The 12,919-nt window shown below is 67.4% G+C and overlaps 2 protein-coding genes across 2 annotated transcripts; both read left to right on the top strand.

Moving 5' to 3' along the window:
- Positions 1–388: 388 nt before the first annotated feature.
- On the top strand, positions 389–5,171 carry PSMD3 (proteasome 26S subunit, non-ATPase 3). The gene is made up of 12 exons (XM_076356747.1): positions 389–581; positions 1,345–1,535; positions 1,912–2,049; positions 2,275–2,411; positions 2,520–2,710; positions 2,905–3,008; positions 3,125–3,239; positions 3,543–3,662; positions 3,776–3,879; positions 4,186–4,341; positions 4,455–4,505; positions 4,639–5,171. The coding sequence occupies exons 1-12, from the start codon at positions 416–418 to the stop codon at positions 4,714–4,716; spliced, it is 1,551 nt and encodes a 516-aa protein (XP_076212862.1). The 5' UTR covers positions 389–415; the 3' UTR covers positions 4,717–5,171.
- A 2,540-nt stretch (positions 5,172–7,711) lies between these two features.
- CSF3 (colony stimulating factor 3) lies at positions 7,712–9,541 on the top strand. Its single transcript, XM_076356930.1, has 5 exons — positions 7,712–7,727; positions 8,144–8,313; positions 8,740–8,847; positions 9,000–9,146; positions 9,371–9,541. The coding sequence occupies exons 1-5, from the start codon at positions 7,712–7,714 to the stop codon at positions 9,539–9,541; spliced, it is 612 nt and encodes a 203-aa protein (XP_076213045.1).
- Positions 9,542–12,919: the final 3,378 nt, after the last annotated feature.

The following is a 12,919-nucleotide window of genomic DNA, read 5'->3' as shown; positions in this document are numbered from 1 at the left end:
GGCGGCGGGGGGGGGGGGGGGGGGGAGGGGGAACGGCGGCCGCTCCCCGGGGCAGAGGCCGCAGCCGAGCCCGGGCAGCGCCGAGGCCTCGCACCTCGCCTCAGCGCGGCAGGCGAGAAGCGTCCGCGCATGCGCCGCCAAACGGGCGAGAACAGCCGAGCGGCGGAGCGGAAATACCCGAGCATCCGCCGGACACACCCGAGAGCGTGGCGGAAATACCCGAGCGCCGGTCGGAAACACCCGAGGGCGTGACGGAAACGCCCGAGCGGGCGCGGCGGAAGGATCCGAACGGTGTCGCGCTCGGCGCTCGACCGCGCGGGTCTGGCGGTGAGGCCGGTGCGGCCGGTCGGGCCTGGCGACTCCCGGCGTGCCCCGCGGTTGTTGCAGTGTCACGGCCGGCCCGGCGCGCCCGGCCATGAAGCAGGAGGGCGCGTCCCGCCGCCGCGGCGACAAGGCCAAGGTCCCCCCCGACGGGCCGCCGCCCGCCCCCCCCGACGTGGAGATGCAGGAGGAAGCGGCGGCGGCCGAAGCGGCTGGGGAGCGGCAGCCGCAGCGAGAGCTTGACGCCGTCACGTTGGAGGGTGAGGGCGGGGGGGGGGGGGGGGGGGGGGTAGCGGAGAGGGGTCTCTGTGGGGGGAGGTGGCTGAGAGGGGTCCCTGTAACGGGGATCGGGGGGGGGGGGGGGGGGGGGGTGTCGGCTGGGGGGTCGTGGGGGAGAGAGGGACCGGGGCCAGCCCGGGGGAGCCTGCGTGAGGAACCCCGGGAGGGGGCTGGGGGGGCTGTAGGGAGCCCCGGGGGGGGGGGGGGGTCCTTGTAGAGGTGGGGGTGCCTGCGGGGGAAGGAAGGTGGGCGGGGGTGTATGTGGGGGAGAGGCGCTGGAAAGCGTGTCGGAGGAGGGGAACGGGGAAGGGGAGTTGGGGGGGGCCCCGTGAGGGAAAGGGAGGTGGGAGGCGTGTTTTTGGGGGACCCCCTGGGAGGGTCCCCGTGAGGACGGGCTGCGAGGGGCAGGCGAGGGCAGGGGGAGCCGCAGAGATGCCGTGGTGGGACCCCACGGGGCTGCAGAGGGAGTCTGGAGCCCGCAGGGGGGACAAAGGGGGAAGGGGCCTCTGGAGGGGTCTTCTCCAGCCCCCTGCTCCGAGCAGGGACGGCCGCGGGACGCCGAGGTCACGCAGGACACCGAGGCCACGCAGCCCCGGTGCCACGAGCGGACAGAGGAACCCAACGGCAGCAGGACGGGGCACCTCGTACCTGGAGGGATCCCGGTGCCGGCTTCGCCCTGGTGCGTCCTTCGGCAGAGGCCTCTGGGAGACGCCTGCTGACGGCACGTCCCCTCTGCTCCCGCAGATATCAAAGAGCATGTGAAGCAGCTGGAGAAGGCTGTCTCGGGGAAGGAGCCGCGCTACGTCCTGCGCGCCTTGCGGGCTCTGCCCTCCACCTCCCGCCGACTCAACTCCAACGTGCTTCACAAAGCCATCAATGGCTTCTTCACTTCCAACAGCACCATGCGGGACTTCCTCCTCGGCTTCCTGGAGGAGGTACGGCGGCAGGGGATGGGGAGAGACGACCGGCTGCGGAGGGGACACTTTTCCTGCACCGAGGGGCCTCTGGAGTGCCGCTGCGCAGGGTGGGAGGGCACTGGGAACAGCAAGGGCTTGGGGATGCTTGGGACAGGCAGCCCGGCTGCTCGGGAGCGCGCGTGAGATGCGATGGGTCGCTGCAGCTCTTGGCAGGGATGGGACTGTAGTGCCGGCAGCCTGGGCTGGCTCTCTTGTCACACCTCAAGCAGAGCTGTCACCGGGCTGGGGACGGGCCTCGCTGCAGGCGGAGGCATGAGGAGCGCTGGGCGGGCGGTAGCGACGCCGGCGGGCCGGGAGGGACGGGGGTCCAGCACGTCTCTCCCCCCGCCCCCAGTCCATGGACACAGAAGCAGAGCTGCAGTTTCGCCCGCGGATGGGGAAGGCGGCCTCAGCCCCTCTCTTGCCAGAAGTGGAGACCTACCTCCAGCTGCTTCTCGTCATCTACCTGATGAACAGCAAGCGATACCCGGAGGTGAGGTTCCCTGAGCTGCCAGCTCCGAAGCCGAGCTCTTCGTGTGGTGCTCCTGCGCCAGGCAGGGTCTGGAGAGCCTCAGGGACCTGCCTCTCCGTGGCCCCACGCTTTCCCCTTTGTTTCAGCTGTGTTTGGAGGCAGCCCCCGGGCTCAGTCCCGTGGCCCTGGCAGTCTCTCTTCCCGGGCAGCGGTTCCTCTCCTCTGACCTCCGTTCCCCTCCTGCAGGCTCAGAAAGTGTCCGACGACCTGATGCAGAAGATCAGTTCCCAAAACCGCCGGGCCCTTGACCTGGTGGTGGCAAAATGTTATTACTACCACTCCCGCATCTACGAATTCCTGAATAAACTCGACGTGGTCAGGAGGTAGGGTGGATCCCGCGTGCCGGCTCTCCCTGAGCTTGGTCCCGCGCGCCCCGGTGAGCGGGGCTGTTTCTTTCCTCCTCCCGGACACGCTCTCTCCCTTTCCTGTAGCTTCCTGCACGCCCGGCTACGGACGGCCACGCTGCGCCACGATGCGGACGGGCAGGCCACCCTCCTGAACCTGCTGCTGAGGAACTATCTCCACTACAACCTCTATGACCAAGCAGAAAAGCTCGTCTCCAAGTCCGTGTTTCCCGAGCAGGCCAACAACAATGAGTGGGCTCGGTACCTCTATTACACAGGTGAGGCGCAGAGGGTCCCGCACAGCGCTGGCGGCTCGGGCTGCACCCGAGATCGAGGGCTCTGGTTCCTCAGAGAACCTGTTTGAGCAGCGGGAGATGGGGCTTCCAGGCAGGATTGGAGGCTCCATCCGGGTGGATCCTGTTGGATTCACTCGGTGGCTTTTCCAAACGCCTTCTGCCCCGTGTGAACGCAGGGCGCATCAAGGCCATCCAGCTGGAGTACTCGGAGGCACGGAGGACCATGACGAACGCCCTGCGGAAGGCACCGCAGCACACGGCTGTTGGCTTCAAGCAGACGGTGAGTGGGGACGGGAAGAACGAGCGCTTGCGGGGTCCGGTACCTCCCGGGTCCCCAGGGAAGCTGCCTCCGGGGTCGGGCCCCGCAGGGGGACTCACGGCCTCTTTCTGCTCAAGGTGCACAAGCTGCTCATCGTGGTGGAACTGCTGCTCGGGGAGATCCCGGACAGGCTCCAGTTCAGACAACCCTCCCTCAAGCGGTCGCTCATGCCCTACTTCCTCCTGACTCAGGGTAGGACAGGCCGCTCCTGCCCGCGCTCCGTCCCTCTCCGGTGTCTCGGCACAATGTCCCCGTGCTTCGAGGGAGCGGGAAGCCCTGGGTGGGGGAGCAGCAGGGGTTTCTCTCCCCTCCCCTTGGCGGGACCCAGCTGCAGACTCCACTTGGTGCCAGCCTTCAGCAGTCGCTGAAGGGCTGCCTTCCCCTGGCAGCCCCTAAGAGGAGGGGATGGCCGGCCTGGGAGTCAGCTCTGCCCTCGCGTTCCCCACCGCCTCCCGGCCCTTGCTCCTTCCCCGATTAACACATTCTCTCCTCCAGCCGTCAGGACCGGGAACCTGGCCAAGTTCAACCAAGTCCTCGATCAGTTTGGGGACAAGTTCCAGGCCGACGGCACCTACACCCTGATCATTCGTCTGAGGCACAACGTCATCAAGACGGGTAGGAGACTGCCGCTGTGATGTTCGGGGGACCCCATCGTGGCTGGTGCCACGGGCTTGGTGGGCCCGGGACTGCCTGGCCCGGGGGGCTCCACTCTCGTTCCTCCCCCGCAGGCGTCCGTATGATCAGCCTCTCCTATTCCCGCATCTCCCTGGCCGATATTGCCCAGAAGCTGCAGCTGGACAGTCCGGAGGATGCGGAGTTCATTGTCGCCAAGGTAGCTGCCCGTGACGTCCTGTCCCTCTGGGTCCTGGGCTGCCCACAGCCCCCCGTTCCTCGCTCCCCTGCCAGGCTGCCTCTGCCCTGTCCCTGCAGCGCTCCCTCCCTGGGGCAGTCGCTGGTTTTAGGTTGAGTCCCCTCCGGGGGATGCTGGGGACACTCAGGGCACCAAGTCCCCTCTCTGTGCGCTGCGTCCTGAGCCCACCGCTCCTGTCACAGCAGCCAGCTCCTCCCTTCACTCTAAACTGCTGCCTCAGCCCTCGGAGACAGCGGCTGCCCTGACCGCGTGCCCTCCGGCTTGCAGGCCATTCGGGATGGCGTGATCGAGGCCAGCATTAACCACGAGAAGGGCTACGTCCAGTCGAAGGAAATGATCGATATCTACTCCACCCGGGAGCCCCAGCTGGCGTTTCACCAGCGTATCTCTTTCTGCCTCGACATCCACAACATGTCCGTCAAGGTGAGCGCGGCAGGTCCCCGGGCGAGAGGCTGGCAGGGCCCGGCTGGAGAGGACAGCGGGGCAGAGTTGAGGCGTCTCTCAGCTCAGAGCTTCTCCTCCCTTCTTTTTTCCAGGCCATGAGGTTCCCACCCAAATCTTACAACAAGGACTTGGAATCTGCAGAGGTGAGATCTCATCTGGGTCTCTGCAGCCTGCTGCCAGAAACGGCTCGGGCTGCGGCTCAGCGGCCACCGAGGCCACGGGAAGGACGCGGCTCCTGTCCCCCAGCTGCCACCAACCTCTGCCTTTGCCTTCCAGGAGCGCCGGGAGCGCGAGCAGCAGGACCTGGAGTTCGCAAAGGAGATGGCAGAGGACGATGACGATGGTTTTCCGTGACCCTCCGGCCTGGCTCTATTTTTTTTTTTTTTTATTTGTCCCTAGGGAAGATGCTGTCTCAGCGGAGCTCCCCCACGCAGCCCCGGTCCCCCGTCTGCCTTTCTTTTATAAACGCCTGCATGTCTGTACGGTGGGAGGGGGACAGGGGGGTTCCCTGGGCCCGCAGCCACAGGCCCTGCTCTGCCGAACCCCTGCCACCCACGGCGGGAAGCCCCTTGCCCAATAAACGAACATTCTTTTAAGGTTGCTTGTGGTCACGGTCGTTGCTGAGCCCGGCGGAGGCGCAGACAAGCCCATGAATTGGGAGCTTCTGGGGAAGCGGGGCCAGGGCAGGCGGGCGGCAGGAGCGCGGCTCCGCAGGGACCGCCGGTGCCCCCAGCTCTCGCAACAATAATGGGGTCAAACTTTGTTAAGCTGCAATTATGACTTTTAAAATAAAAGTTGGAAAAACACCAGCCTGGCCTGCCTCTGCTGTGGGCTTCTTGTTGTGACTGTGAGCGTACGTGGGGCTGACTTCTGTTACCTGCTCCCCTCCCCAGGGTTGGGGACCGGAGCTGGGGCCCCGACCGCCCCCGGGGGCTGGAGCTGACATCTCGGCTGTGCTGGGACCGGCCCCAGGAGCGCAGGGACGGGGTGCCGGGGGCTCTGGGGGCCAGCCCGGAGCTGAGCCAGGGGCACGCGGGGCTCGACGGCAGCAGCAAGGCCGGACAGGGAGCGCTGCAGACAGACACCGTCTGCTCCAGCCCGCGGATCCTCTTTCCCAACAAACCGCTCTGTTCTGCTGCTGCTGCAGACAAAGGCCGGAGCAGGGATTACCGGGACCAGCACCGTGAGAGCGGGTTTGTGCATGGGGGGAAAGGGCTGAGCCCTGCCACCCCCTCACCCTGCTGGGAAAGGCGCAGGGGTCAGGCTGTGCCCTCCTTGTGCCCACCAGCCCTGGGGAGTGATGGGGACGTGCAGCCGCCCTGGGGAGTGATGGGGACATGCAGCCACCCTGGGTGGGTCCCACCAGCATCTGGGACCAGCTGGGCTCATCCTCTGGGGAAATTTAGGAATCTCCCAACACACCCATGCTGGGCCGAGGGTCAAGTGTGGGGCTGCCCCAAGGCGATGAACGCAGCCTGTCCCTGCTCTAAGACCACCCCTGGGGTCCCTGGGCCAGACCCCAGCGGCCAGGGCGGTGCAGGGAAGGCAAGAGCCCAGCCAGAGCCGGGGGTTGCCTCATCCGGCACAGGGGACGCAGGGACACCCTGGAAGGGCTCGCTTCTTGGCAGATGCCGGCAAGGGGCTGAGGGTGCCCGGCTCAGGCCCTGTGGAGAGGAAGAGTGGCCACGAGGCAGAACCGCAGCAGGGTGTGCACCCGGGACAGTCCTGCCAGGCCAGGCAGCGCTGGTGCCGGGGGCGTTGTGCTGGGCCAGCTCCCCCACCCACACCCCAACACCCACGGGGTTTTGGGTCTGACCACCACTTCCTTCCTTGGAAAGCTGACGGGGGCTTTGGGCCCCACCAGGCGCTGATTCACGTCCTCCCCATCCCGATTCCTGAAAGCACTGAACTGACCTGCTGAGACGGCAGCTCCGCTATGGGGAACAGGGTGATCCCCCAGGCGCTCGGGCACACCATGCAAAGCCCCCTCGGCGGCCACCCGCTCCGGAAGAGCCCTAGCTTCCCCCGGCTCTGGGGAGGGCAAAGGCAGAGCCGGGGAGGGGGGGGGTTTCTCCCAGGAAATCCCATGAACAGGCTCCGCTGCCGAGGTCCTTTCGCGCAGCCTGAGGGCAGAACACTTAGTGCTGCCAGGTCCTGGGAAGGGAAGTCGTCATTAGGTTTCAGAGCTAACACCTGCCTCGTGCAGGGCGAGGCCCTGGGTGGTGCTCACGGATTGGCTGCAGCCGCCGGGGGTTCCTTTCCCCAGCTGGAGGCGGGAGCAGCTCCCAGGGCTTGGGGCTCTCTGCCAGCTGTACCCCGTGGGCTGCACCCCGCCGCGCGTGCGGCCCATCCCGGTGCACACCGAGGTCTGCAACGTGCGAGGACGGGGGTCCCGTCCCCATCCCTGTCCCCGTGCCCTGCAGGAGGGCACTGATGGGACCCAGGCCGGGGGTTGGTGGTGCAGAGTGAGACCACCGGCTCAGCGCTGCCCTGGGGTCACCCTGCCCAGACCCCCTCCCCCCCAGGCCCTGGGGCTATGGGTTGAGCGGGCGCTTCCTGCGCCCCGGGCGGCCCGTGCCAGGCAGGAGCTGGCCCAGCTGGCACCAGCCCAGCAGATCATCCTGGAAGCACTTGCGGGAACTGGCACGAGCCAAAATTCCCACGTCAGCGCGGCGTGGTGGGGCAGGGAGCAGCCGGCCCTGCTCCCAGGGCTGCCCTGGCAGCCGCTTCCCGGAAGGGGCAGGCAGAGACGGCCCCTCACCGGCCCCTCCAGCTGGTCCCACCACCGTGAAGGTCACACCACCGGTGCCCGCCCTGATGCCGGGGTGAGGGGCTCAGGCAGCTGGCAGGGGAGATGTCCACATGGGCTGGGGATGGCGATGATCCCGGAGGGACGCCAGCTGTGAAAAGCCACTGTCCCCTTGCCCGGTCACCCACGAGTGACCCTGCGGCGCTGGACAGTGGCCAGGCCGGCTGGCAAGGCAGGACCCTGTCAGTGGGTTAATGAGTCACCAAGCCACCACCAGCACCATCCCAGCACCCGGCACGCGCCCTGGTGCCGGGGCTCCGCTGGGCACCTGCCGCCGCACCGAGGGCACCGCTGCCCGCCAACCCTGGGAAAGCCCCACAGGCAGCGAGGTGTGGGCAGTGGCCGGGAGCACCCGGCTCCCAGGATTTGCATGTTGGTGATTAAGACAATGAGGCAATCGTCACTGTTGCCACATCAGTGTGAATCCCCGGAGCCCGCTATAAATGCCCTAATCGATGAGGCCGCCCAGAGCTGGGGCAGGAGCGAGCTGTGCTGGGCCGGGCCGCGCTTGCAGAGAGGAGAGACGCCGAGCCGGGCACCATGTGCTCCCTCACCCGTGAGTACCCGCAGCCCCAGCACCCGCTGCATCCACTGCTCCCACTGCCCCTACAGCACCCATTGCACCCACAGCACCCGCTGCACCCACTGCACCCACTGCCCCCAGAGCACCTGTAAAAACCCACTCTACCTGTAGCACCTGCTGCACCCGAGCACCCACAGCGCTTGCTGCACCCGCTGTACCTGCACACCCAGAGCCCCCAGCCCGCTGCCCCGTGGCCCCGGCACCGAGGGGCTGGTGGGATGCAGGGAGCACCCGGTCCCTCTCTCCCCTTTCAGGGAGTCTCTGCCCCTTCCCCAGGCTGCGTTGGTGCCGCCATTCCCGGGGGGCATCTGGTTGCTGCACCCAGACCCCGGCACTGGGTTGGGGACAAGGGTCTCCCTGGGGCGGGCGCTGAGCCGCTGTCCCCGCAGGCATGCTGGCGCTGCTGCTGGGCACGCTGCTGTGGGCGCCCTGGCAGGCGCTGCACGGGGCGCCGCTGGTCGAGCTCTCGGGGGACCAGGACTTCCAGCTCTTCCTGCACAAGAACCTCGAGTTCACCCGCAAGATCAAGGGGGACGTGGCCGTGCTGCAGCGCGTGGTGGTGAGTCCCGGGTGCTGCGGCAGGGGGGACGGTGGCCATGGGCGCTGCAGGGTCGCAGATAAGGTGACCTTCCCCTCCCCAGCCTTATCGGCACGGTGAGGCCGGGAGCCAGTGGCGTCCCCTGCGCCTCGGTCTCCTGCAGCGCTGCTCAGCCCCAGGGCCCCCGGACACCCGCAGGGGCTGTGACCATGCACAGCCCCGCTGCTCCCTCGGGGATGCGTGGGGACCTTCCTGGGGCACGCACCGGCCGGGGGCAGCCGTGCCGCAGTTTGCTCTTGTCCAGTCCCCATCTCACCGGGCAGCGGGTTCACCCCATCCCCTCCCTCCTCATGGCTGGGCTGTGGGGGGATCCCGCACCCCAGGGACGGGGTGTCAGGGGGTGGTGGGATCCTCCGGCCACCCTGACCCCGTCCCCCTCGGCCGCAGTGCGACACCTTCCAGCTGTGCAAGGAGGAAGAGCTGCTGCTGGTGCGGCAGGACCTGGGCATCGTGCAGGTGCCGCTGGAGCAGTGCCACAGCCGCAACTTCCAGGCAGTGAGTACGGGCAGCCCACCCCTGCCACGAGCTGGCCGGTCTCAGCCCCACTGGCTTCGCCGCTCCTTGGGGCAGCCCAAAGCTCGCCATGGCTCGGGGCGCGGTGGCCGGGCTGTGCCGAGTCCCGCTGACTATGCCGTGCCCGCCCGCAGGAGGCCTGCTTCAGCCAGATCCACGACGGCCTCCGCGCCTACCATGGCTCCCTCGCCGCCGTCCTGGAGCTGCTGCCTGGGCACACCAGCCTGGTGGAGACCCTGCAGCTGGACGCTGCCAACCTCTCCTCCAACATCCAGCAGCAGGTGAGGGGGGAACGGGGTGAGCACGCGCGGGGCCGGCATCCCCGGGGAGATGGGGAGGGCACACGGGGTCTGCATCCCTGGGGGGACGGGGAGGGCACGGCAGGGACACGGGGGCTCTGCATCCCGGGGCTCGCACCAGCTCCGCAGGCACCGCCAGGATGCTGCCGCGCTCCTGGGGTGTCTCTGGGTCTGGAGCTGATGCCTCTGCCTCTGTCCGGCTGCAGATGGAGGACCTGGGCCTGGCCACGGTGACGTACCCCACGGAGGGCCCGGGCCCCCTCCCCACCTTCTCCTCCAGTTTCCACCACCAGGTCGGCGGCTTCTTCATCCTGGCCAACTTCCAGCGGTTCCTGGAGACGGCGTACCGGGCGCTGCGGCACCTCGCCCGCCTCTGACACCCGGTCCCCGCACCACTGCACCCTATTTATTTATGTCCCAGCCTGAGCGACCTTCCCCAGAAGCGCCCAGCTTTTCCGCTTATTTAATATTTATCGCTATTTAATATTTATGTGGCTGGGGGTGCTCCCCCGCCCATCGGCCCCCGAGCAGGGCAGCCGGCCCTGCGGTGGCATCCGTGCACGGGTATCTGTGCGCAGCATCACCCTTGTTTAATATTTAAACAAAAGCGTATCTCTGCTACGAGGTTCGGGAGCTGGGCTGAGCCCCCGCAGCTGCCGTGGGCACCACGTGTGCCTCGGTTTCCCCACGGCTCGCACAGGGCACTGCGGGCACCCCTGCAGCATCCCACCTGGCCAAGGGGAAACCATCTTCATCCGTGGATGAAGATGCTTCAGAGCAGCATCTCCCTGCCTGGGCTGCAGCCTGCAGGGACAGATCTGAGAGGTGTTACTTCTATTAGGCATAGTTATATTAATTAATATTTATTAGGCATTAGGTAAGGAGGAGGGAGAGGAGGACGGAGGTGCCGTAGGGATACAGCAGCCTCCCAGGATGAGGCTTTTCCAGGGGAGCCCCAGCGCCTTTGGGGGGCTGCGGCTTCGCTCTGCCAGCGCCCGTCCCCCTTCTCTGCTAAACTCAGTGTATTTATTGCAGTTTAACTTATTTGCACCCATCTCCTGGCCCGGGGGAGCAGCTCCACGCTGCCGCAGCGAGCGGGGCCCGGCGGGACGCAGTCCTTTCCGCCCCGAGCCTGGCACAGCCCCGGCGCAGCCCCCGGTCTCGTGGCTGTGCCGGCAGCTCCCACCGGCCCACGCAGCCGTATTTGTGTATCGGAAATTTCACAGCCTGCCCCGGCAGGGGCTCTCGAGCGGTGTGTTTTGTACTGTATTTATTGCTGCAGCTGGGTGAGCTCCAGAGAAATACATGCTATTTTTTTTTATATGCAGTAAAAATGGAAATAAACTCTATTTTTGCTCCAGAGTCCGGGCTGTCTGCCTTTCCTCCCGTCTCCCACCTGCGCGGGGGGGGATGCTGCGTGGCCGGGGCGTGGGGACACGGGGACAGAGAGATGGGACACAGGGGAACGGGCTCATTTCCACCGTGGTTGCTGGCACCGGCTCAGCAACGCCCAGCCCGGGTGAAAACCAGCACCCCCAGCCCTCCTGCCCCTGCAACGTGGCACAAGCCCCCCGAGGGCCGGGAAGGACCTGCGGGGTGGCCGGGTGCGGCCGCCCGGCTGCCTGGGGGTGGCAGCTTCCTCCTGCACCCGGCAGCACTGCTTGGGCAAGAGCCGATTCCTAGAAAGCACCGGAGCCGCCCGCGCCGGCAGCGCCGAGCCGAGGGCGGCAGCCTGGGGCCATGGGGAGCAGCCCTGCGGCACCATGTCAGGACCTGCCGGCAGCTGGTGTGGGGGCTCACCCCCACTCCCGGCAGCGCAGAGCATCCCCGTCCCGGGCAGGGATGGCCGGGAGGGTGAGCGCAGGCGTGACAAGCGCTCAAGGGTTCTGCTGCGGCAGCGGAGCCGACCTGGGCGCTGTGCCCTCAGCGCAGGCCCTGGCGTTGGTGGCAGTTGGGGGGGGGGGGGCACGGCCATCCCTCTTTTGCTGCTGCCGCGAGGGGAATCTGCTCCAGAGCTGCCCGGGGACGCGCCTGGAGCCCTCCCGGAGCCGCCACGATGGGACGGGACTTCCAGCAGTGAGAAAGGCAAGGTGGACGGACAAACGGATGTGCCCGAGTGAAACCAGCAGAGCCAGGAGACCTGGGCATCTCCCCTCGCCCTGGCAAGCCCCCACGGCCGTCCCCAGCCGGCCCACGGCCTCTCCCCGCTCCCCCGTGGGTGTTTGGCGACTGCGGGCTGTCCCTGCGTTCCCAGGCTTGCACCAGCCCCGCTTCCTCCCACTGGTCCTGCGCTCACGTCCTGTGACCGCCGGCATCCCCGCATTGCGCCCAGCCCTGCCACGGCGGAGACGGCAACCGAGCCCCGATGGGCGCCAGGAGGTCCCTGTTCCTGCCTTCCCCCAATTTCCCAGCCCCAGGAAGGGGACAGGCATGAGGCCGGAGCCCCACAGCCGCCCACCGCCCCGTCCCAGACCATCGCCGCCATTCTGCCGCAGGGAAGCCGCCGCTGCCCGTGCTCGTTTGGCCACACACCCTGCCTGCAGCGGCTCCCAGGAGAGCAACCGGCGAGAGCCATTGCTCCTTCCTCCCTCGGCTTATCAGCATTTACAGGAAACCCCTTTCCCGCTCCAGCCCTTTCCTGGAAGGTGAAGTGCCGGGTACCAATGCCAAGTGTGGGGCTGCCACCGGCAAATATTGACAGAGGTGGGAAGGCCGAGAGCACCGGGTCCTGCTCTTTGCTCTGAGCTAACGGTAAAGAGCTGCCCCTGGGCGAGCAGGCGCTGCCGCCGGAGCGGGGCAGAGGTGCCTGGGCAGGTCAGTGCCAGCTCAGCGCAGGACTCATGCCCGAGTCAGGCCCGGTAGGGAGCGGCGCTGGCCCCGAGCCTTCCGGGGGGGCAGCCCTCGCCCCGCTCGCCCTCCACCCCGCGTCCCACCCCGGTGCGTGCTGCAGCTCCGCTAGCCGCTCCACCTAGCCCTGCGACCCGCTTTCCGTCTGCCCTCGTACCGGGGGCCGGTGTGTGCCAGCTCGGGGCTGGACTCATGGGAGGCAGGGGGAAGGGGCAGGATGCTCAGGGTGTGCGATAGCCGAGGACCAACCGCTCCCTGGGCCCCCGGACAAGCACCTGCAGCCACCCCGAGCACGGCAAGGCTCCTCCGCCAACCACATCGGGGTCTCTCCCTCCAGCAAAGCCTGTGAGCAGCCAAGAGCTGAGATCATCCCGAGGAGCAGGCAGGGGTCAGGCAGGCCCCGAGTCACCATCCGGCTGCCTTTTCCCCAGCCAGCATTGACCCAAACCCTGCGGCACAGCTCTGGGGCCTCCCCGCGCTGCCTCTCCCCCGGCACCACCAAAGCACTCGCTTTGGAGCCCCCAGAACAGGGGCTGTGAACCCCGCTAATGCCAAGGGGGGGTAGGAGGCACAGCCCAGCCCCGGGGATGCGGCAGGGACCAGGCTCTGAGCCGAGGCAGCCCGAGGGGAAGGCTGGCACCCGGCTACCCCAGGCACCGCTTCCCCCTTTCTCATGAGTCAAGCAGAAAACATAAATGAAAGGAGCAGAGGCGAAGCCGTCCCGGCCCTGCCACCCCCTCAGGGTCGGGGTTTCGTGACAGTTACAGGTGGATTCACCGCCAAAGCAGCTGACTGGGCGCCGGGACAGCCCCGCGGAGGAGCCTCTCCCAGCACGAGGCCGGCGTGGTGCTGGCGAGGCCGCGGTTACTCACCGGCCGCTGGGTGCCCTGCTCACAGCCAGGGACGCG

Source organism: Aptenodytes patagonicus, chromosome 20 (assembly GCF_965638725.1).
Source record: "Aptenodytes patagonicus chromosome 20, bAptPat1.pri.cur, whole genome shotgun sequence".
In the NCBI taxonomy this organism is placed as follows: domain Eukaryota; kingdom Metazoa; phylum Chordata; class Aves; order Sphenisciformes; family Spheniscidae; genus Aptenodytes; species Aptenodytes patagonicus.
Note: the sequence above shows the minus strand (reverse complement) of the source record. Positions and strands in the feature narration are given on the sequence as shown.